The sequence below is a fragment of the Panthera uncia genome (assembly GCF_023721935.1).
Source record: "Panthera uncia isolate 11264 chromosome B3 unlocalized genomic scaffold, Puncia_PCG_1.0 HiC_scaffold_2, whole genome shotgun sequence".
Classification (NCBI taxonomy): Eukaryota; Metazoa; Chordata; class Mammalia; order Carnivora; family Felidae; genus Panthera; species Panthera uncia.
Genome location: NW_026057583.1, coordinates 6,094,283 through 6,117,464, shown reverse-complemented (window position 1 = coordinate 6,117,464; position 23,182 = coordinate 6,094,283). Strand labels below are relative to the sequence as shown.

The 23,182-nt window shown below is 63.2% G+C and overlaps 2 protein-coding genes across 9 annotated transcripts in view; one reads left to right on the top strand and one right to left on the bottom strand.

The window, feature by feature from the left end:
• TBC1D2B (TBC1 domain family member 2B) overlaps positions 1-21,825 on the top strand; it is a 65,755-nt gene extending 43,930 nt beyond the window's left edge. For 6 of the 8 annotated variants that reach the window (XM_049614395.1, XM_049614392.1, XM_049614399.1 and 3 more), the window contains 7 exons: positions 2,364-2,474; positions 3,299-3,492; positions 5,943-6,437; positions 9,140-9,257; positions 13,569-13,754; positions 13,915-14,036; positions 17,213-19,910. In XM_049614395.1, coding sequence (XP_049470352.1) covers positions 2,364-2,474; positions 3,299-3,492; positions 5,943-6,437; positions 9,140-9,257; positions 13,569-13,754; positions 13,915-14,036; positions 17,213-17,405 — 1,419 coding nt within the window. In that variant the 3' untranslated portion in view covers positions 17,406-19,910. Of the gene's footprint in view, positions 1-2,363; positions 2,475-3,298; positions 3,493-5,942; positions 6,438-9,139; positions 9,258-13,568; positions 13,755-13,914; positions 14,037-17,212 lie in introns of all 8 variants that reach the window. The other 2 variants (XM_049614401.1, XM_049614400.1) reach the window with 2 other exon arrangements.
• A 93-nt stretch (positions 21,826-21,918) lies between these two features.
• The window catches only part of ADAMTS7 (ADAM metallopeptidase with thrombospondin type 1 motif 7), a 49,052-nt gene continuing 47,788 nt past the window's right edge, over positions 21,919-23,182 (bottom strand). Inside the window, 1 exon segment of the mRNA XM_049614183.1 lies at positions 21,919-22,737. Coding sequence (XP_049470140.1) covers positions 22,121-22,737 — 617 coding nt within the window. The 3' untranslated portion in view covers positions 21,919-22,120.

Genomic DNA, 23,182 nt, shown 5'->3' with positions numbered 1-23,182 from the left:
CCACACCCTCTCCCCTGCGCTGGCTCTCCGGCCCCACACCCTCTCCCTTGCGCTGGCTCTCCGGCCCCACACGCTCACCTGCGCGGCTCTCCAGTGGCACTGCAGGAATGGAACGCAGCGTGAGGGGTTGTGGATGCAAGAAGGGACTTGCTGTCCTCTGTGTCCTCCAGCACTTAATGCTGCGTGGTTCCCACGCTGATTGCTTCCCTTGTCCCCGAGTTTAAACGTCCTTGTGGGGGACCGTCTGTGTGTGTCGGCGGCACTCTGTCATGTCACTGTCACCATCATTTCTGGGTTTCTCAGTCAAGAGTCTGTGTCTGCAGCCTGCAGGTTTGTGCTGTTTGGAACCTGCGAGCTCTTCTCATCGGTCTGATACAGACAGGGTCACTTTCCGGGGTATTTTGAGGAGGGAGTAAACGTAGGTCGTCATAGCTTTCCAGCCTAGAATTTAGGGACTTTATCTTTCCCGTACTTCCTTCCAGACCTTTTCCGTGGCTCCGTAATTCTGTGCCCGGAGTAGGTCGATCCCTGCTTTGTCCAGCACCGTAGCCTGGCTCGGTGGGCGCTGTCCTCGCTGTGACTTGGGGCTGCCCGTCCTGTGACTGTGTCCCCATCCCCTTGTGCCGCCCTGTCCTCCTTCCTGCGATTTGCTCCTTCCGCGTGGGCCTTCACGCTCGCGGCCTTGTTCGTTTGTCCGGCCACGCGCCGGGCTCTGCGCTCTGCCGGAAGCTCACGGTGTGTCCCTCCCCACCCCGCCCCCCGCCCCCGCGGCCCCCAGTGTGGCTTGAAAGCAGAGACAGAGGCAGAACCACAGCTGCAGTGAAGGTGAGCAGCGGGGAGGAGACGTGGGCCGGCACTCGCGGTGGTCTGGACGCTGCTCTGGAGCCAGACCTGGCCTGTGTTCAAGCCCAGCTGTGGCTCCTGTGAGCCCCCCCACGGCGGGTTGGGCCCCTGCTCTGCCCAGTGTGTTCACCTGAGACCCGGCCCTCCCCTCGGGGGTCTCGCGGGGATCGGGCTCCTGGTGCCTCACGGGGCTTCCCTGCTGTGATCGTCACCGTAGGGAGACCGTCCTTGTGATGAACAGTCAGGCCCTCCCAAGGAAGACACCGTTAGTCTGCTCTCCTGCTGTCACCCACCCCCTTGTGTCACTCGGCCTCGGTCCGTCGGGCTCGGGCGCGTGCTGCGCTTGGCCCGGCACTCCCTCTCCTCCATCTGCCGCCAGCAGCTCTCACCCACCGGGAGGGCGAGACTGAGGCCGCGAAGGGGATCGGGGCCTTCTGTGGGGCTAGACTTAGGTGTCTCGCGGGCCTGTCGTGACACGTGGTCCCACGGACTCAGAAGGTGTGCGCGTATCAGTCAGGCGTGGCCAGTGGCCCGGAGTCCAGCGGCCTGGCTCTCAGAGGCCGGATCCCGGCCCCGAGGCTCCGTCTTCACCTGGGCAGCGGAGACCTGGGGACGGCTGCCCAGCAGTTGTCGTGGTGCAGGCAGATCAGGAGTGTCATGCTGACCCATAATCCCCAGCAAGCGCCCCACAAATGTTAGCGATTGAAGGGATCACGGAAACGTCATTTTCTCTGTGGGTTTTAGGGTGGTTATGGGCCGCCAGCCCCGCGGCGATGTCCAGCCTGGGGCACGTCTCGGGGAACGGCCCTGGCTTCTGTCCCGTGAGGGTCCAGGAGCCCGCGGCTTCCCTGGCCACTCCCAGCCGGCCCCCGAATTTTCCTGCGGCTGTGGCCAAGGCCGAGGGGCCGGAGCCTCCCCGGGAGCCCCGGCAGAGCGGGAGAAGCACACTGATGAAGGGCTGCGCTCGGCGGCACGTGTCCAAGCTCGGGCTTCCTGTCCTCAGGCTTCAAGGCCAGAGCCAAACGTGTCCCCACGTTTGGTAGAGCTTGTCGCCGGCCCGTGAGGCCTCTTAAAACACGGCAGATGCAGCAAACATTAACCATTGGTGAATTTAGGTGAAGGGTATGTTGGGTTCGCTGTACTTCCCTTCCAGCTTGGCCAGGGTTTGACGTCTTCCACGTGGACGCGGGGGGGACGCGCCCTCCGGAGCGCCTCACCCACTGTCGGTTGCAGGTGTGGGTCTCTAGTTGAGGGCGTGTGCGGTGTGCAAAGTGGGTGAGTAAAAACGAGCACCCGCAGAAAGTGTGCTGTCTCTCTGCTTGGGAAAGAATGGAGCGTGAGGGACGTGAGCGCAGGTAGGCGTCTGCACAGAGCGGGGACGTGGGTCCCGGTGGCCGCGGCGGTGGTCGGGGTGTCAGCACTAATTCAGCGGGACCGTTTGATTGCAAGGGCGGGATATTAATTATGTAGAATAATCAGCCTTCAGCTGGTGTGAATCGACGGGTTTTCTCTTCCAACAGGACAGCCTCCAGGGGTATAAAACCCAGAATAAGTTTCTCAACAAGGAAATTCTGGAGCTCTCGGCGCTGCGGAGGAACGCAGAAAGGAGGGAGCGGGATCTGATGGCCAAGGTGGGTCGGGCGCGGCTCTGTGTCCTGGTGGCGGGGGACTCAGAGCCTTCCGGAAGCGGGTGCCCGCAACCCTGTCCTGCTGCCGGTGGGGGTGCGGTCACGACCCCGAATCGTGTCTGAAACGTTGGGAGCGCAGAGTGCTGGGCGCTTGGTCTCATCTGAGGCGCCCCGGTGTGTCCCATCTGCACGTATGACGGGATTCACAGAAAAGCTTAAATCCTATTCTGAGGCCCCCAGAGGAAGGCTCCTTGGATTGTGATTTTAGCTGTTGTGGGGATCGATTTCCCACCTGTAAACGGGGAAGGGGAAGAACACCTCGCTGCCAGCCCAATGGTGGCGGTGCGAGAGTCTGATGGCATTGTGGCGGGAAAGGCAGCGTGAACGTGACAGCCGTCACCGCGTCCCCCGACCTGTGCTTGCGTGTTCTCCTTGGTGTCTGTCTTGTCTGAGGCGGCGGCGGACGGGAGCTGGTCCCAGGCACAGGGTCCTGGGAAAGTGTGGGTGCCACACGGGCGCCTGCTCATGGCCCACATGCCAGGGACACGACATGACCTCAGGAACCGGCTCGTGCCCTGGTTCCTGCTGCTCCCTTCGGCCGTCCAGGACCCATGTGGGTGTTGGCATCGGGTCCTTGGTGCCGGAGCCCCGGAAGGGAGGGGACGTGACGGGTGGCCGGTGACATAAATTAATCTCCTGTCCTCCACACGGTCCCCCGCCTCTCCTCCTGGTAGCTGGGGGCTCGTCGTTCGTTGGCCGCCTGACGTACCTGAGGGTTGTGTATCCCACGTCGGTTGGGACGGAGGTAACCCCCGCGCTGTCTGTAGTATTCCAGCCTGGAAGCCAAGCTCTGCCAGATAGAGAGCAAATACCTGATTCTGCTGCAAGAAATGAAGACGCCCGTGTGCTCGGAGGAGCAGGGGCCCTCCCGCGAGGTCATAGCCCAGCTGCTGGAGGACGCTCTGCAGGTGGAGGGCCCAGAGCAGCCGGAGCAGGCGTTCGCGAAGCCTCGTCTCGTCAGGTGAAGGTGCTGGCGGGTGGTGGGCCCCCCTCCCGAGGCCCCCCGCTGCCGCCACAGCGGCCGTTCGCGGGGGACGGGACGCGAGGCCGTGTCCCGGGGAGTAGGCGCCCCGTCCCGAGACACAGCTGCACCCGATGGCATTGTGGCGGGAAAGGCAGCGTGAACGTGACAGCCGTCACTGCGTCTGGGAGCACAGGGGCCCCCCGAGTGGGGAAAACGCTTGGGTGGCCTGGCTCGGCGGCCCAGCACCCCCTGAGGCTCCGACGTGTGCCGTGGACACGCTCGGACACGCACAGTGTCGCACATGTCAGAAAACGGCGGAGCCTGCAAGCCCGTGCCGGCTCTCCCCCTGGGGGGTCCTTAAGTAGTACTTTCTGAAAAATGAGATCCGTTGAGATGTTGGGCGCGGAGAAACCACAGATTCAGTCCCGCCTCCTCCTGTCTCCCCCGCTGGCCGCCCCGGGACGGCCCTGCTGCAGGGGCCTCGCGCCTCCCGCCCCGGCGAAGCCCGGTCAGCACGGCCTCCCCGCGTCTGGGCTCAAGCGCGCGGCACCCGCGCTGCCGAGGCCTGTGTGCCAGGAGCCGTGCGGGCTCTCGGCGAGGCGGGTGCGTGTACCCTCGTGCCGCACAGGAGGCTGAGGCTGTGGGGGAGACGTGCTGGCCAAGGTCACGGTGCCTGGGGGCAAGGACAGGGCCCGCGGACGGCACCCCGGCTGGCGGCTCTGGAGACCCCGTCCTTCCTCCCTCGTGTGCCCTTGGGCCCTCGCTGTGTACATCGCACGTGTTCGAACCGCCTGTAACTAGAACGCTGACTGTACGCACGGACCCGTTTTTACTTGATGAAAATTTCGAGCCTACAAAGTGACGGCCAGCAACACCCCACGCGTACTGTCAGCAGTTACCAGTGTTTGGCCAGTCTGGTTTCGTCTTCCCCTCCCCCAAGGTTTTTTCCTGCAGTTACTTTAAGGCAAATGCCACACGCTTTGTCTTTTCACCTTAAAACACTCTAGGATGCGTTTCTAACTTCTAACTGATGGCCCTCTTTCGTAAGTGTATTTACTTGGAGAGAGGAAGTGTGTCTGGGTGTGCACATGCGCCAGGGAGGGGCAGAGAGGGAGGGGCAGAGAGGGAGGGGGAGAGAGGGGATCCCAAGCAGGCTCCGCGCTGTCAGCGCAGAGCACGACGCGGGGCTCGAACCCGCGAACCGCGAGATCACGACCTGAGCCAAAATCCAGAGTCAGATCTGGCTCAACCGACCGAGCCACCCAGGCGCCCCTGATGACACTTTTTAATATGCGAATCCCACCGTGTTCTGTGTTTTCGCAACTGCCTGCCTTCAGTGTTAACTTCCTGAAATCGCACGGGGGGATACGTGTGGCTCCCGGGCATTTCGTTCTTGCCTTGTGTACCTTTCCGGTAGCGGGGGACGTGTGGTGCCCGGACCTCGGTGTCTTTATTCCTTCCCCTCGTGGTTCCTTCCGTGCTCCCTTTACCAGATGAGGCGGGCGAACGCGTGGTTCGTGTGTCTGCCTGTCTGTGTGCGAGCTCCCGTCCTGCCGGGTGTGGACTGGAAGGGGGATCCCCGACCTGCAGGGAATACAGCTGCAGCCGCGCCGGGGCGGGTTTCCGGAGCAGCAGGGCACGGAAGGCCCGCGTGCTGGTTTTCCCGTGGCCGGCCTGGCGGGTCGCCGCACGCTTCGTGGCTTCCGACGCCGCACTTAGGCTTCTGCCGGCGGCCGACGTGTCCTGGGCTGCACTCCTTCCCTGAGGCACATGGTCACGGGATGGTCGGCAGCACGCATTCCCCGGGCCGCCGGGCGTGGCGTTCAGCCCCTGCTTCTGGAGGCCGCTGCGCCCCTGGGCTCCGGCCCCCGCTTCCTTCCGCAGCCGGCGACAGTGGGCCACGCGGCCCCTCTCCTTTGACCCCCACCGTGAAGGGCTCCTGTGCACACGCTGGCCCCTGGAACACCCGGGGTGAGCTCCCCGCCGTGAATGCCTTTTGTGAGGTGACCTCGTCACGGGTGTGAGGCCCTGGGGTTTGACGTCCTTGGGGCCACTGTCCTGCCTTCCACGTCCCTGATATCCACACAGATGTTTTCTCCCTCGTCCTTCCGCTTTTTTAAACGACGCTTTTCCAACACAAAAGTTTCCCGTCCGTCCAGGTGTGATGTACACACCCGCGTGCGGCCGAATCTCCCAGTAACGCCGGCGTCTTCCGCTGTGCTCGGATTCCCTTTCTCTCTTGGTATCGAGAAGAGGTCTGGTCTAACTTGCCCCTGCGCAGACAGCCGGTCGTCCTGACCCCGTTTACGGAGAAGTCCGGTCTCTCCTGGATGCTCCAGCGCCGGGGCCCGGGTCACGGGGCCACGCGCGCGTGGCCGGCTCTCTCTGCTGTCGTGCCGTTTTTGTGGAAGTCACGTCGTTTTATCTTCCTCCTGTTTTCTCAACAGTGAGTACGACATCTACGGGTTCAGGACCGTCCCAGAGGACGACGAGGAGGAGAAACTGGTGGCCAAGGTCCGCGCGCTGGACCTGAAGACGCTGCACCTCACAGAAAACCAGGAAGTGTCCACCGGCGTCAAGTGGGAAAACTACTTCGCGAGCACGATGAACCGGGAGATGGCGTGCTCTCCGGAGCTGAAGAACCTGATCCGGGCGGGCATCCCGCACGAGCACCGTTCCAAGGTGTGGAAGTGGTGCGTCGACCTCCACACCCGGAAGTTCAAGGGCAGCACCGAGCCCGGGTACTTCCAGACGCTGCTCCAGAAGGCGCTGGAGAAGCAGAACCCGGCCTCCAAGCAGATCGAGCTCGACCTGCTGCGGACCCTGCCCAACAACAAGCACTACTCCTCCCCCACCTCGGAGGGCATACAGAAGCTTCGCAACGTCCTGCTGGCCTTCTCCTGGCGGAACCCGGACATCGGCTACTGCCAGGGTCTGAATAGGTGGGTGTCGGCCCCACGCCGCTCCTGCGAGCCCCACCGGCCGGGACGGGCCCCTCCCCTGCGGGGACGTTGCGGTCAGCTAGGTCGAGTGACGCAGCGTCCCCCGGGGCGCCCGCCGGCTCGGTCCCTTGAGCAGCCGACTCTTGGTTTCGGCTCAGCTCACCATCTCCCTGTTCGTGAGTTCAGGCCCCGTGTTGGGCTCTGTGCTGACCGCTCAGAACCTATTCGGGATTCTCTCTCCATCTCTCTCTGCTCCTCCGTCGCTCGGGATCTCTGTCCGTCTCTCTCTTGAAACGAACAAACTTGAAAAAAGTAAAATACGAAAACAATACCGCTGCCAAATTCACGTTATCTGAAGCGACTACGTTTCTCGTTCTGGTTCCTCACGAGGTTCGGGGTTTGACCAGAAGTTTGATCTCACTATACTTTCAATTATAATTGTATACGATTTTACGCTCATGACGCACGAAGCGGATGCTGGTGGCCATTCCTCGCTCATCCAGCGTCTTCGTGAGTTGAGAAGTTGCCCCAGATGGTTCTGCGGCTGGCTGGAACCTGGCACCTGTGGACGAGAGTCTGCGGGTCTCACGCACATCCCTGCTCCCATAGGCGGAGGACGCTGGGAGGCCGCCCACCTCGTCGCTCCTCATTCGGAGCCGGGCTAGGGCGGGACGAGGCCACCGGAGGCCCCGGGGTCCGCGCCGCAGGGGGCTGCGTGCCGTGGCTGCTCGGTGCCTGGTGTCTGTGGCTGACGTGCTTTCTGCACTCGCTGGCCCTGCGCTCGTCCAGTGATGCGCTGCCCGTGCAGCGGGAGCGGGAGATACGTTGAAGCGTGAAGAAGCTGCGTGTGCTCGCGTGAGTTAGGAGTTTTGCCGTAAGCCAAGCGCACGCGTTGAGTTGTGGATGCTGACGGTTAATTCTGGCCGCTCACAGGCCCTGACTCCCCCTCCGTGCCAGATACTGACCTCCAGTAAGGGCCGCGTGTTTGTGTCTGAGTGGCCGTGCTGCAGAAGGAAGGTTCCAGCTGGCGTGTTCCCACTAGGCAGTTCCCAGGAAGTCACCTGCCTCTGTGGTGGGGAGGACGGATATGCCGTCTGTGCCCCGAAAGTGATGGGTTCGGCTGCCCCTTGGCGCCCCCGTTAAAAGAAAAAAAGCTGTAAACGGGATGCCATGTAAGGAACGGTTTAACTCTCTTTGAATCCACGATTCACGTGGAACACCCAGTCTAACGGCTTCCGGAAGCCACAACCCTCTGAAGGCCAGCGGATCCCTCCGGCACGCCTGTTTGGGGGCGATGCCGGCGCCCCGTTCGTCTGGCGCTGCCGTGGAACCTCCTCTTCCACAGTAAAACTTCCGGAGAATTGCCCCCATCGTCTGCACCCCATCACCCTCAGGGCCTCTTAACTTTAACCGTTTTATTGGGGTTTTCCCCCAAATATTTCACATGTGCCTCCTGAGACTCACCCAGAACTCGGGTAGAAGAACGTTGGCCTTTTGTGAGTGATCCAGGTCTGCCCTCTTGAAACTTGGTTAAGGTGACGTCCTGCGGGCTGTGCTGACTGCAGACCCCTGGCCCCGCTCCCCACACCTTTGGGTGCTGTGGGCTTGCTGTCTCTCCTGTCCGTCCCTGCCGCGGCCAGCTTCCTGCGGCCCGTGCGCTCAGGCCTGCCTGAGGCATCCCCTTCCGCCGACCCCACGTCCCTCGTTTCGAGGTCTTAATTCGAGGTGAATCCATCGTAATTTTAGGTGAGGAAGAAAAAGACCACAACCAGCCTCGGAGAAGTAGGGTTAGGGTTTCCCGTAAGCGAGGCACAGAAGCCGTCAGAGCAGAGGCGCTTGGATTCCAGATGCGGAGAGAAGGGCTTTTTTCCTCGTTGCTCTGTGTCCGGATCCTGCCTGAATGCCTACCGGGAGCCAAGCCTGGGATCACCGGACAGGTCCGTGACTGGGGACAGTGTAACGGCTGAACCCAGGTTTCCTTTACGAGCAAGCTAACCGTTGTTCAGGCTCCTGCCCCCACGTGCACGCACACCGTGGCCGCGGCTCCTTCTCAAAGCCCGTCGGAGTGGTTGTCTGTAACCCATCGTACACTCACCTCTGGACTCTCTGCGCACAAAAGAGCTGCATCAGCTAAGCATTTTTTTTTTAATGAGGCTGGTTGATCGTTGGGAAAGAATTTCAGCATCCTTAAACGAAAACCAAATGAAAGGGTTGGCGGGAGCAGTACCTTTGCTTCTCAAACATCATTTATCTTAGTGTTTATTTTGAGAGGGGGAAGGGGCAGAGGGAGGGAGGGAGGGAGAGAGAGAGAGAGAGAGAGAATGAATCCCAAGCAGGCCCTGTGCTGTCAGCACAGAGCCCAACACGGGTCTCGAACCCATGAACCATGCAGTCATGACGTGAGCTGAAATCCAGAGTCGGACGTGCCTCACTTGGGGCACCCGGCTGGCTCAGTTGGTGGAACACGTGACTCTTGATCTCGGGGTCGTGAGGTTGAGCCCCACATTGGGGGCAGAGAGGACTTAAAAAAGAAAGAAAAGGACAGATGTGTTGCTCGTGCAGGAAGTTGCTTGTTCTTTGTTGGGGGACCGGAGATGGCCGCGGCTGTGTAAGCAGACGGCGCGTTGCGGCTGGCCAGCCGTGTAGCCCGGGCCCCGGTGTGCGGGGTGCCGGCCCTCACCTTGCCGTCCGTCTGTTTACAGGTTGGTGGCGGTGGCCCTCCTGTACCTGGAGCAAGAAGACGCGTTCTGGTGTCTGGTCACCATAGTGGAAGTTTTCATGCCTCGAGACTATTACACCAAGACGCTGCTGGGGTCCCAGGTACGGCTAGAAACACCGCGTGTCAGCCAGCGGCCTGGAGAGTCCAGCCGACACGTGGTGAATTAAACTTCGGTGGGGGAGGGGCTCCCGTGCGTGCTGAGCCTTGAAACAGACGTAGGAGGAGGGCGTGCTGCAGACCCCGGGCCTGGCTGAGTGTGACCGGGCGGGGAAAGTCCCACCGGGCACAGCTGTCCACCCCCCCCCCCCCAACCCCCCCCACCCCTGCTGTCTCCCTCCCTGGGCCCAGGTAGCCCCCCCCATAGCCCTGCTCTCTCCCCAGCACAAGCTGTGTCGTCCCCCCCCCCCCCCCCCGCCATAGCCATGCCCTCTCCCCGGTGCAGCCTTCCTGGGGAGTCCGGGGGCAGGAGTAGGCAAGCCAGAGATTTCTGAGGGGGGGGCACCTGTGAAGGACCAGGGAGGGAGCAGGGAGGCGGGGGAGCCCCCAGACCAGGGACAGGAAGGTGGCTCGAGTGGGACGGGTCCCAGATGGCCATGTGGTTCTCAGGAAGTCTCGGCCAGGCCAGCAGGGACCCCTGTGACAGACCTGTGTCTCGTGCCGACAGGCTGCATCGGGGCTCTGCCGTGGTCACTTCCTTCCTGGGAGCAGGCAGCGGGGCTGGCAGTCACCCCCCTGGCGGGAGACATGCCCACAACACCCGGCGCCCGAGGACGAAGGGGCGGGAGAGCCCAGGCTTGTCTCCTCGGGGGCAGTTCTGGCTCCAGAGCAGCCCTGGGCTGGGCTGGGGCCGCCGTCCCTGCTCCCCAACTAGCAATCCTGCTCGTAGGCCTGACCTTCACGGCCCTGCGGAGGCCAGCAGAGGCACCGGCGGGGGATAGGCGGGTGGCAGGAGGGGACTGAGGGTAGTCCTCTCCCCGCTCATCATGGGCCCCGCCCGTCAGTGGGTCTGACTCCTCCGCGGTGCCCACTCCTGTCTACTGTCCCCCCTCCCCGCCCCCGTGCGGGAGGGACCTCCCTGTTCCAGTCTGGGGGTGACTTCCTGCCCTTGCCTCTGGGCCACCAGCAGCCGCCTGGCTTCTCAGCTTCTCTGTCGCTGTGTGACTTTCCTGGGTAAAATCCCTCAGGGTCTCGGTTGTAAATACTGGGAGTAGGCTCTGTCCGCCTGGCTGGCCCCTGCCTGAGTTTTGCTTTAGGTCTGCACGTCTGCCTTCAGACCGGGTCCTCGTCGTGGCCTCTGTCACTGCCTGCCCTCTGCGCCCGCTAGTCCACCAGCCTGGACTCCCCCTCATTTCTCGCCCCCTGCATCCCTGCGGTTAGCTTCTGATCATTGCCGCCTGCCTGGTGGCTCTCATCCCTGCTCCCCCTTGACCCCTGACCCTTGTCAGGGTGCCCTGCCTTCCTGTATAACTGTCACTCCTGGGGTCAGCCGTGCCCCCTTGTGACGGAACACCTGCTCGCCGGTCACGCCCTGACCTCGGGTGAAGACGTGACTCCCTAGGTCACCGTTGCCCTGCCTGCATCCTGGGGAGCACCTGCTCTGGGCGCTGAGCACCGCTTCCTCGGTGCTGCGTCCTGCCCCTCTGGGGCCGCCCGCTGCTCTGGTCCGGGGCCTCGGGGACAGCGCTTGTCTGACGGGACCCTCCCCGTGTGCCTGCTGGTCCTGTAGCTGGTCAGCGGCCCTGACGTTCACTTCGATATCGCGGGCACGCGGCACGGTGAGCGCGGAGGGTGTGTGAGCGAGCTCTCCGGCCGGGGGCACTTAGCGAGCCCCCCTCGCATCTGCACAAAACCATCCGGATGCGGGCATCACGGCCCCCCTCCTCCCTGGGAGACCAGCGGAGCTCAGAGACGCTAAGCACCTTGCCCGAGGAGCTACCACCAAGGCCCAGGCTGGGGTCTGGACCTCTGTCCACTCCTCCTGGAAGGCCGGGGAGGAGAGCAGGGCCTGGGCTCTGGGCCCAGTGATCCCAGGAGAGTCATCTGGTCCTCCGGTGACCGCCTCAGTCTGCTAAGCGACCGAGAGGCTAGTTTCGCCAGTGTATAAACTGGGAAGTGAGCCGTTAACAGGCAGCAGTCACTGTTTTGTGGGAGTGAGGGGGCCGGTAAGTAATGTCCCGTGTATCACAGACACCCGGGAGCCGGTAGCTTCAGAGACTCAAAGTCTCAGATGACTGTGTTTCAGAAGGAGAAGGTCTTACTCCGAAACTTACTCCCGCGTCAGGAAGGAGCCTTTGTCTTGGTTCCCTTGAGCCAGGCCCTCCCCCCTGTGGGGCGCGGCCCCGTGCCCCAGTTTCCACATCTGTCAGATGAGCGTCAGCCTCCCCTCCTGTGGAGTGCTTGACGTCAGATTCAGACGATGCTTTAAGGGTCTGTCATAATGTTCAGAATTAAAAAAAACTCGCAGTTACAACAGGCGGAAGGGAAAAACCTATCTTAAGTATGTGGATTTGAGATGAACTGTGCCTCGTGTTGTCCCGGAAAGGGAATCGTAAACTGAAGAGACTCTCTCCCCAACTGAGAAAGTCGCAGAAGCTCCCGAGGAGCAAGCAGGTGACACAGAAAGACGGTAAGAGCAGGATGAAAACCGCGTTACTCTACCAGGGAGACCACGGTTGGCATTTTGATGCGCTCCCTTTTTGCTCCTCCCCCACCTCCCCTTAGGTATGGGCGTCGGGGGCGTGAGGTGTCCTGTCTGCTTCGCGTCACGGCTCCGGCGAGTTGCCCCGTTCGGTGGCTGCTGCGTCCCCTCGGGGCAGTGCGTGCGTGGACTGTATGTGTCCTACAGGGGTCACCGCGTGGGCCGCCCTGAAGCGGGGACAGCTCGTGTGCCCCTCTGCCCCCACAGCGCCCTGCTTCCCAAATCCCTGCCGGCTGCTCGCGCCTTCTCCATCGTTCCATCCGCTGTGCACCAGGACCCGGCCGGCGCCGAGGACCCCGTCCCCTGGTGTCCCCCGGTGTCCCCCGGCGCGTTCCTTCCCCCCCGCGCCCCGCCACCTCCCAAGCCGGCGGGGCTGGGGCTGAACACAGGTCGAGCGGTGCTTGCTGCCAGCTGCTCCGCACCCGGCCCTCTGCGCCTGGACAGCCTCGAGCGCGAGGTGCCGCCTGCCGCCCGACGGATACGGGGCGCTTCTCGCACCGTGGGGGTGGCTTCTCGCCCCTCCTCTTCAGCCCAGCCCTACCCCTCCTGGCAGAAGGAGTCTGTTCCCGTCACTCATCCCGCGGTTCCTCGTTCTGGGGGCACTTGCCCTTCACTCATCCCGTGGTCACTCATTCCGCGGTCACTTGTCCCGCATTCATCCCGTGGTCACTCGTTCCGTGGTCACTCGTTCTGCGGTCACTCATTCTGGGGTCACTTGTGCCGTGGTCACTCATCCCGGGGTCACTTATCCCGCGGTCACTCATTCCATGGTCACTTGTCCTGTGGTCACTCGTCCTGGGGGCACTTGTCCCGCAGACACTCGTTCTGGGGGCACTTGTCCTGCTCTCATCCCGTGGTCACTCGTTCCATGGTCACTCTTTCCGTGGTCACTCGTTCCATGGTCGCTCGTCCCACGGTCACTCATTCTGGGGTCACTTGTCCCGTGGTCACTCGTCCCAGGGCCACTCATCCCGTGGGCACTTGTCCCACAGACACTCGTTCTGGGGGCGCTTGTCCCGCACTCATCCCATGGTCACTCATTCCGCGGTCACTCGTCCCGTGGACACTCGTCCTGGGGTCACTCGTCCCGCAGTCACTCGTTATGTGGTCACTTGTCCGGTGGTCACTCATCCCAGGGTCACGTCCCACAGTCTGCTGTCCTCCGTTGCCCACCTTTAGCCCCTGAAGGTGGCCAGCACTGGCCCGAGCCCCGGCCTCAGGCGCGTGCTGTCCCGGCGCCGTCGTTCAAATGCGCAGGCGCGGTCTTTAGCGGGTGGTGCTGACCCTGCCCACCGAGAGGGGCGAGGCTTCCGGGGAGACCCCTCTAGGGGAGCACGCACCGGCTGCATCACGTGGCGCCCTCGCGTGCCCTGGAGCGGTCTGTGCAGGTGTCCTGGGGCGGCAGCCGCTGCCAGGTGCAGGCAGTGCTTCGCGCCCTGTGACATCTGTGGGACGGCTGTGCTGCTGTCACAGTAACTCTTGGGCCTGGGACTCGGTTGTGACCCATATACCCTAGGTCTCGCGTGCAGCGGCCGGGCCGACTCTTCTCCCGGCTCAGTAGCGGATCATAGCGGCCTGCGCTCTTGGGTGTTTGGGGCACACGAGTGGGTTTCAGGCCCGGGGGTGGGCGCGCCTGCGGGCGTGAGGTCCCCCGTGCGCGGCTCAGGCGGCGTGGCCGAGCGCACCCACTCCTCCGCCTCCGACCCCTCCCCAGGTGGACCAGCGGGTGTTCAGAGACCTCCTGAGCGAGAAGCTACCCCGTCTGCACAGCCACCTGGAACAGCACAAAGTCGACTACACCCTCATCACGTTCAACTGGTTTCTGGTGGTGTTCGTGGACAGCGTCGTGAGTGACGTCCTCTTTAAGATCTGGGACTCCTTCCTCTATGAGGGACCAAAGGTGGGTCTGTTCGCCGGGTTTCTGGGCAGCGCGGTGGTGGCCAGCTGCCCGGGTGCGTGAGGGGCCGCCGTGGGGCCGGGGTCACAGGCCGGGGTCACAGGCCCGCCCCGGCCGGGCCCAGGTGTGCCTCTGCTCACAGGTGTCTCTGTCCCGCCCACAGGTCATTTTCCGCTTTGCCCTGGCTCTTTTTAAATACAAGGAGGAGGAGATCCTGAGGTTGCAGGACTCCATGTCCATTTTCAAGTATCTCCGTCACTTCACGCGCACTGTCCTCGACGCCAGGTGCGTCCTTGGGGGCGGGGGGCGTGGCGAGAGCGGGAGCGCTGGTCCCTGCTTCCCGAGGAAAGGGTGGGGACAGGCTGGGGACACCAGGTGGCCTCCAGTGATGGGGAGGGGCGGGGGGAGGATAGAGGACAGTTTATTTTTTCCCCAATGAACATCAGTCCCAGCAGCAAAGCAGCATCTTTATTTGTCCAGCGAGCCTTTACTGAGCGTCCGGGGCACGGGGGCCACGGTGACCGAGGACGGACATCTCACGTGAAAAACCTAGGGGAGACCACTGGCGTGACAGGCTCAGGGCTGCCGTGGGGGGAGCCCAGATGGGACAAGTGCAGGGGAAAGGTGGGGGTGAGCGGGGCCGGGGGGACCCCAAGGAGAGGGTGTCCTGGGCAAAGGGGTCCTGAGGAGTGGAGGTGAGAGGCAGCGGGTCTGGGGCCGTGGCGGAGCAGGACGGGCTTCATGCCCCAAGTGTCGGGAAGACAGGAGGGCTGGCACCGGAGAGGAGACCCGGGGCCTGGGGAAGGGGGGTGGGGGGCGGAGGGGGTAGACTAGAGCGTGGAACAGGAAGCGGAGCTTGGGGAACCCCGGGCTTCTGGCCCGGGCCCCAGGCCTCAGCGGATCGTGTCCGTGTTGTGCGTGTGCCCCCGACCGCGTTTGGCGGCTGCCCTGGGGACTCGCCAGGGGCTCCCACGGCCAAGGTGGGGTACAGTTCACTGCTGCCCATGTGGTACAGGGCCGCCTTTCCCTGCACATGACCGTGTTCCGTGTCAGGTTTGTCTACCCGTGAGGAAGCCATGAGTTTTTCCGCAGAGAAGCGTCTGTGGCTCACATACGTTTTCAGATTAGTTTTTAAATTATTTCTGAGAGAAAGAATGCAAGCAAGGGGAGGGGCAGAGGAAGAGAGAGAGGGTCCGAAGCAGGCTCCGCGGCGTCAGCGCAGAGCCCGATACAGGGCTCGAACTCACAGACTGCCAGATCGTGACCTGAGCCAAAGTCGGACGCTTAACCGACTGAGCCCCCCAGGCGCCCCTCAGACTTTTTGGACTGTAGCTCATAAGACCGTTTCATATCAGAACGTGAACTGCCCGTGCCACAGTGTATAGAAGTGAAACGGTTTGTTGAAATGTTTGTGGTTCTTGCTAAAGGCCTGTGTTAGATGTTGAGGTTTCTAACTTCCTGTTACAAAACGCTTGTCATGATTCACCACGTGGGTTTCTCGTCCACTGATGTGTCACAACCTGCTTGAAAGCCCGCAGGGCCCCCCAGTAAGCTGGCAGGTGCCCCTCTTCTTGGCTGGCCCCGCGAGAAGCCGCAGGCCCTCAGGGCACCGGCGCTGGGGGAGCCCGGCCGCAGGAGGGCTCTGGGGCAGGGGCTGGGCCCAGGTCCCGGGGAGGGGACGCTGCGAGCAAAGGGGCTGATGGCTGAGGCCACGCCCGACAGCCCAGAAGGCATCGCGGTTTGTAAGGATTTTCAGGCAGCTTGACGTGTCGGCGGTAGTGGCCTCGGTTTCGCCAAATGAAAAGCCAGGGAGCAAAGCCTGAGAGAGAGCAGGCCGAGAGCGTGCGCCACCCTTCCATCAGGTCAGGGTCCCCTAACCTCCCTTCGGGCCCAGGCTGCAGGATGTGCCCCCCCACCCTCCCGGCAGCGCCTCCCGCAGGCTCTGCAGCGCCACCTCGTGAGCGGCCTCGGGCACAGCCGCCCGGCCGTCGGCCTCAGAAACTCCGTCCCCGTGGCCGGGTGGCGACCCGGGTGTTTCACTCGGCTCCCCAGGCTGGCGGGTCCAGGGGAGCAATTCCACATAACCGAGCGGCTCCGTAAGAAAGGAGGGCGCGGGTGCTGCGTCCCGCGTGCTCAGGAGACAGCGGGTCAACGGATTAAACCGGTCTCGAGTCGGGGCCCCTGGGGCCTTCAGCCTGGGCTGACCATGGGATAGCTCTCATCTCCTGACCGGGCCGCAGAGCGGAGTGTTCTGCCCTGCCCGCTGGGCTAACAGGCCCCGGCAGCACGGTCCCACCAGAGGCTCTGTGAAAATAACCTCGTGTTGTTTGCCTCCCATAGAGGGGGCTGGAGGCCGGCTCTCAGGTGCGTGGAGTCTGCGACTCGTGGCTGTAGGAAAAGGAGCTGGTCGTGTGGCCCTGGGTCCCGGGTCTGGGCTCACGTTTCCGTTCACAGACCCCTGCGGCCCCGGCCGGCAGGGCCCAGTAGGAGGCACGGCTGTGTGGAGGCCTGTCCTGTTCTCCCACCTGCCCGTGTTCTAGAACAGCCTGGGAAGCTTGGCATTTGAAGGTGGCCTTCCTGACCTTCGACCTCACACAGGGAGTCCTCTGGAGTCCGGCTAAGGAGTAGGTGTTTGGAAATTCAGTAGGGAGAAATGCCAAAGGCTACACCCTCCCTTAACATTACACCTTCTAGAATAAACTTCTATCAAGGCAGCCCACGTGGGTGGATGGTGGCAGGCCACCCGTGGCCGCTGGCTCTGTCCTCACAGCCTCTCCTGGGTCTGGAGGTGCGCCAGGGCCCTGTGGCTGGGAAGACAAGCCCCTGGACTGGACGAATCAGGGGCTGCACCCGGCCCCGGGCCCTGGGGCACCTTCTCATTCTGATCTTACTAAACCACTGGCCAGCAGCTACAGCCCCGTTTCTGTGATTTTAAACCGTTTACTGTAAATCAGTGCCTTGATCCCAGGATAGTAGGAAACCCATAGAGTCCACATCTGTCTGCAGACGTGTTCGAGCCTCGTTGTGTGGCTCCTGGGTATGACGGTGCCCGTCAGGGGGGCCTGGGTATCCGCTGCTCCCTGGTCAGGCCCGAGACGGCCCTCCGGGCCATCCTTCTGCTGGTCCCGAAGGCTCGGGCTCAGGCTCGCCGGCCCTGCAGTCACAGGCAAGTGCCAGGCGCCGTCCTTGTGTGCGTGTTGTGGTGGCAGCTCTGGTGACCCCAGACCTCAGGAAGGTCACTAACGTATCCCAGCCTTTCGACGAGGAATCAGAAACCGGAAAGGGAAGGGACGTCACCTGCCCCACAACACAGCGAGCGCGTGTCTGAGCCCAGGCCGTGGCCCAGGGCCAGCCCCGTAGCCTGTGCGTGAGAAGGGCTGGCCTCCAGGCGATACACCCGCTGGGGTCCCATCCCGTGTCCTGCCCTGCTGACGCTCCGTCCCTGTCCTGTGTCCTTCCAGGAAACTGATCAGTATCTCCTTCGGGGACCTGAACCCGTTCCCCCTGCGCCAGATCCGGAACCGGCGCACCTACCACCTGGAGAAGGTCCGGCTGGAACTGACGGAGCTGGAGGCCATCCGGGAGGACTTCCTGCGCGAACGGGACGCCAGCCCTGATAAGGGTGAGCTGGTCAGCGATGAGGAGGACACCTGAGTCCCCCGTCCCCACCCCCCACGATGCTGCTCTTGCCCTCACAACCAAAGTGTGCCAAAGGGTGACCGCGGAGACGTCTCTGCTCCTTTAAAAGCCCGAATGTAACGCCCATGGTCTCTGGAGATCTGCCGGGCAGACATCCAGGGCCACGCCGCACTTTCTCCTCTCCACTCGCGGTGGGGTTTGTCCCGTTTACAACTGTCTTCCGTGCCGTGGCGCGTGGCTGCGCGCGCCCCCAGGTGAACTGGCTGGATGTTTTCCGGGCCCTGTTTACAGCACGTGTCAGCTGGGTGGGTCATTGGCTCGTGCCCTCGGGACCCCGTCCCGGGCGCCTCCCTGTCTCGCTCCTCTTGCACGCGGTGCAGCCGAGGGCCTCCGCCGGCCGAGCAGCCACACTGTGCTTCGCGCACTCCCGGGCCACAGTGTGGCTGCTCCGGGGGCACGAGGGTAGTGAAGAGGGGCCTTTCCTAGAAAAGCAAGTGCGTCCCACGCTCAGAAGCGGCCTGTAGAAAACCCACACACCTTCCCTGCGGGCAGGCGGCCTTGCCTCAACTCTGGAACGGCACTGGCCCTTCCGTGCACAGCATTTCAAGCAGCGAAGGGCCTGGCTTTCCAGACAGCCCTCACTCCCTCCTGGGCACCAGCTTGGGCTCGCCTGCCCTCAGCCTGCCCTCTGCCTGGCGCAGATCTCTGTGAGGTCCTTCTGTGGAGGGAGCTGTCCCGCAAAGCAGGCCCTGCCCTGGGGCCTCGGTAGAGGGGACAGGGCAGGGCCGTGGTGCAGGTTCCAGGTGACGGTCGAGGTCTCCTCCACCTGCTGGTGTGGGGGGAGGCAGCTGCCGGGGCTTGGGGCGCCGCTCGGGTCCCCTCCCCAGTGCTGCCCACGGGCATCCGCTCTGGCGGCGTCCTTGTTCATCCCCGAGGCCGTGGGGGTCACGCCGCCCAGGCCGCTCCGGAGACGGAGCGCTAGCTGTTTGAAGCCCCGGAGAGAGGCTTTGCCCAAGGAAGCGGACTTCTGCCTTATCACAGCGAGGACCGTCCCTGACGCGGACGTGTGACACCGTTTCCTGGCACAGTATTGCTCAAATAGGAAAGAAATGACTTCAAGTGGGATTTTTACACTACCTGGAGAAGTTGGAAACAGCCCTTAGTTGATGTGTTCGATGCAGCCTGAGTGCTGAACCGATGGAATTTGAAGCGCTTTTTTCCCAAGTAGGGATGTCCCGTCGCCAGCGGTGAGCAGGGTCCAAGCCGGGTCCGCATCTCCACGGACCGAGTTTCCGTCCGTAGGTTGGTTGACTTGATTTTCGGGTATCAGACACGTTGCACCATTGTTCGTTTCCTGGGAGCGGCTGGTGGCGTCCTCACTGCCGTTCGCGGACCCCCTGCCCTGGCCCCCACGCAGCTGCCGGCCTGGGGACAGCGGTGAGGATGTGCGGCCGGATCAGACCGTAGTTTCCGGATCGATTTCCCGGAGGTGACGGTGCCGCTGGTTTTGTCCGTCTTGCCCCAGAAAGATGCATCTTAAAAACGTGGGTCGGGCCCAGGTTCCCGCTGTATGTGGCTGGAGTCGTGGTTTCAGGGAGCGGCTGGCCGGGCTGTGCTGCTGCCTCCAGGCAGTCATCCGAGGCCGGAAGTTGGTGTGAAAGCCGAGGGGTCGGGGCAACGGGCCAGGGGTGCTGGCCTCCGGGTGTCCGGACGGGACAGGATGGGGCCGTCGCTCCAGAACCACAGGGCCCGGAACGGCCGCCTCTCCTGCCCCCTCCACCGGGCGGGCAGCGTCCCGATGGGGCAGCCTCAGCACCAGCCCAGGGCCCCTGCAGGCTGGGTCTCGTGGCGACGCTTCTGGCCCAAACGCGCGTACCGTGGCCAAGGGGATTCCCTCAACGCGGGGGGGGGGGGGGCACCTGCCAGCTTGCACGTGGATGTGTTTTTGTTTCATGGGTTGAACATGTTAATACTTTTGTATATTTTTTCACTACAGTTTATATTTTTATAGACTTTGTATCGAGGTTTTTCTAGATGACTTACGTCTATTTTATATAACGAGTCTTGTGTACGGCTCCCTGTATTTGTGTATAAACCTGAGCACGACGTGGCTCCCCACTCCTGGGCCCCGGGCATCCCGCCTCTGGCTCATGCTGGGGCCGCTTCCCCGGGCAGCACCTCCCTGGTCACTTGCGGCCACGCGGACAGCTGTCCGGCACCCGCTGGGGCTGGACCGAGACTGGATTCTCCTCCATTGTATCAATATAGGAAATATTCTAGGCAGATAGCCAGCGCGTTTTCCTTTTTGAAGCTAAACGTGTGTATTGCACAAATCCCCACCCTTGGCTTTGTGCCGCGTGGTCTTCCCCGGGTGCCCTGGGCGGCGGCCAGCCTGGGGAGGGGGGGGGGGTGCCGGCAGGGGGGCTGCTGGCAGGTGACTTTCCTTCATGTCTCTGCAGCTTCTGTGCTCGTCTTCCAGTTAAACTTTGGAACGGTCCTACTAAAAAGCCAAATAAACTACTAATTTGTATAACATTGTGGTTTGAAATGTGGTTATAATCACTTGTGATGGGGCTCACCCCAGGGCTTAGGGGGGACAGGGGCCTCCCCGACCTGCCAGCAGGGTGTTTAGGTCCGTGCCCTTGGTTTGCTCTTTCGGGGTGTGTGGGACGAGACGCCTCGCCTCGGTCAGCGGTGCAGCCCCGGCAGCCGAGGCCGAGCTGGCAAATGGGGGGGCCTCGGCCGGGAGCCGCCCTGGGTCTGGAGCAGCCCCCCGGGTCACAGCTGTGCCGTGCCCCGCCTGAGTCATGGGTTGTTTGCCTCTCGTCTGGGCTGACCGCTCGGCTGCCACCGGGGACACCATCCCCCTCAGCCCCCATCATCGGAAAAACACACCACAATGATTAAGACCAAATGTCTTTCCACGGTGTGGGGGAGGGGGCTCCAGGGAGGGTTCCCGGACAGAGCAGACGAGGGCCCGCTGAGAGTCTCCAGGTCAGACTCTGTGAGGCTGGGGGTTCCTGCGGCCACAGCAGCGGGAGCGGAGCCGGCACTGGGACCCCCGGGCCGTGCCCTCTGGCTCTCGCCCCTGCTCGGTGTGGGTCAGGCGCCCGTACGGAGGCCGTCACAGAGCGTGGGTCCCCAGAGCTGCTGCAAACACAGGAAGGAAGCCTGCTGCCCCTCCCCCAGCGCAGGATCCTGGGACTCTCTCAAGCCCCCGTGACTCGCTTTCCTGAAGTGACCTCAGAGTGACTAGCTCTGCCAAAGCCGTCTTCCTGCTGGGGGCAGCCCAGAGCTCAGGTGGAAGGGGGCTTGGGCCAGACCCACGCAGAGCGGGCGGGGCTCTGCAGCCGGCGGCGAAGGGGTGTCACCGGAAGGGTGCTGTGTGCGGAGAACGGGAAGCCGGGGAGCGGCTGGGCACCTCTCCCTCCGTGCCTTCCACGTAGGGACCGGTCCCCGTGACAGACGCCTGCTGGTGGCTTCAGCCTCTGATGCACAAGTGGCCGCGTGGCCCTCGCTACCGCGGCCTAAGGACCGCCGTGAACGGCACATGCCGTGGAACTGAATGCGGTGTCCCCCGGTGTGCACGGGGCGGGGGGCCGGGGCCTCTCTCAGCCTCGGTGTCCCCCACGTGAAGAAGGGGTCTACACTCTCCAGGAGTAGGGCTTGTGAGCACCGTGTAAGAGGGTCAAGTTCAAGACTCCTAGCCAGAGGTAAGGGTTGGAGCCTACCCAGGCCACTTCCTGGAGGAGCAGCTGGGCCGCCCGCCCCCCCCCCCCAGCCGCCTCATTCCTGGTTCGAGCCCAGAATACTCCCCAGAGCACCCGGTGCCCACCTGCCATCTGCTGTTCACGCCTGCCTCCGTGGACCTAGGTCTGTCCGGCAAGAAGGGGGCTCTGGTGGGCAGGTGTTAGGTCACGGGTCAGCGTCACAGGAGCCCAGCAGCTGGGGTTGGCGGGGCAGGAGCCCCCCCCCCCCCAAATCTGTCTCTGAACATGGAGATGTGGGAAAGGGACAAGCGGGGACCAGGAAGGATGTGGCCGCCCATCTGCTCCTACCTGCACCCCGTCTCTCCCCCTGGTGCAGGTAACAGCCGAAGTGGCGAGGGCCAGGAACCAGACAGGGCGTCCCGGACCCCATCGCCATCATCCAGGAACCAGACAGGGCGTCCCGGACCCCATCGCGATCATCCCAGGGGACAGCCCCTGCTGGAGACCAGAGGGCCTTACTGCTCGAGGGAGGGTGTGACCCATTCACTGTGAAACACAGGTCTCTCCTGGAGTGGAGACATGGGGGGTGGGCGAGCGACTTGAAGGGGCAGAAAGAGCGTGGCCCAGGACCCCCGCCCACCCCCGCCTTTGCCAAGCTGTACTCCTGCCAGAAGACCTCCCAAGGAGGCCTCCCAAGGAGGCCACCAAGCACCTCTTCTAGGGGTTCCCCGAGGAGCACGTGAAGGGTGGTGAGTCAGGAGGATAGAGACCAGGGGGTCTGACCTGAAATTCTCCCAATCCAAGAGGAAGTCACGCCATGCTCGAAACCATAGTGCTCATTTATGTATAACAATAATAACGTTCTGCAGACTGTTAAAAAAATACCTTTCTTGGGGTGAGAGATCCCTAGCCCGCCATCAGCGGGCCGGGTTAGCACCTTTGGGGTGCAGCCCGCACTGGGGCATGAGGTCCGTGCGTCTGGGACGGTCTGTTCGTGCAGCCTGGCCTGGCTGGAGTGGGTCAGCGGCGGGCGACACGCTGATGGCCGCGGGAGGGGACCCCGTGGCCTGGTAGGGGGCAGGAGCGGCAGCACTGGGTGCGGACGGCAGGCAGCTGGCAGCGGCCCAGCAGGCGGAGGGTCTCACAGAAGCCGAAGGACAGGCGATCCCGCTCACAGCCTGGAGTGGGGTGGGGTGGGGTGGGGTCCTCAGGAGGAGCCACACCTGCTCCCTTCCCTCCTCCACCTGGGACGTCCCCAGGATCAGGGTGGCCAGGAGCCTCAGGGGCTTGGCGGCCACCCCCAAGGGCTTGAGCCCTCTGGGCCCGGAGGTGCCAGTCCCCAGTTGTTGCTGTGGCCCCATCCCACCTGCCCGCCCTCAGGTTTCCAGAAGAAAGGCCCCGAGATGCCACCCGTGACCATCTCAAAGGCTCCTGAGAAGGCAAAGAGCCTGCTGCCCCTCCCCATCCCTGGCGTGACCTGGGCCACACAGCCTCCCGAGGAGGGACGGAGGGACGAGGCAGACCGGGGCCTGGCTGGCCCTCCCGCCCTGTGCTTATCGGAGCTATTTCGGGAAGCGGTTTGCTTCCAGCCCTCCCGGCCTCGCCCCCGCTGCCACTGACGTCCCCCAGCTGCCCGGCTCAGTGCCACAGACGCCCGGGTGCGGGAGGAGCAAGAAGGCAGCCACGCCGCGGACCTGGGACATCCCCTGGGCCACACAGAGGGCCCGTGCGGCAGGCTGGCTCCTCCGCCCCCGCTCCTGGCCGCGGGTCTGAGCTACGGCATCTGTGGACCTGCATCCTGTTCCCGCTGTGTGACCTCAAGCGAGCTTCCTCACTCCTGGGGGGGCAGTTCCCTTCTCTGCCAACAACCCCCACCTCCACAGACAGGCGGATGTGGGCCACGCTATGTCAGCTGCCTCACCACGGTGACCGCACGCCCTGGAGTTTCCAGGCTTTCTGAACGTCTTGCCTCGCCACCCCACAAACCGTCACAACATCCTGGGGCTCCGGGATCTCGGTGTCCAAGTAACCCCAGCTGGCCTCCACCCTCAACTACTCACTCGGTCAGGAAACACCTAGCCC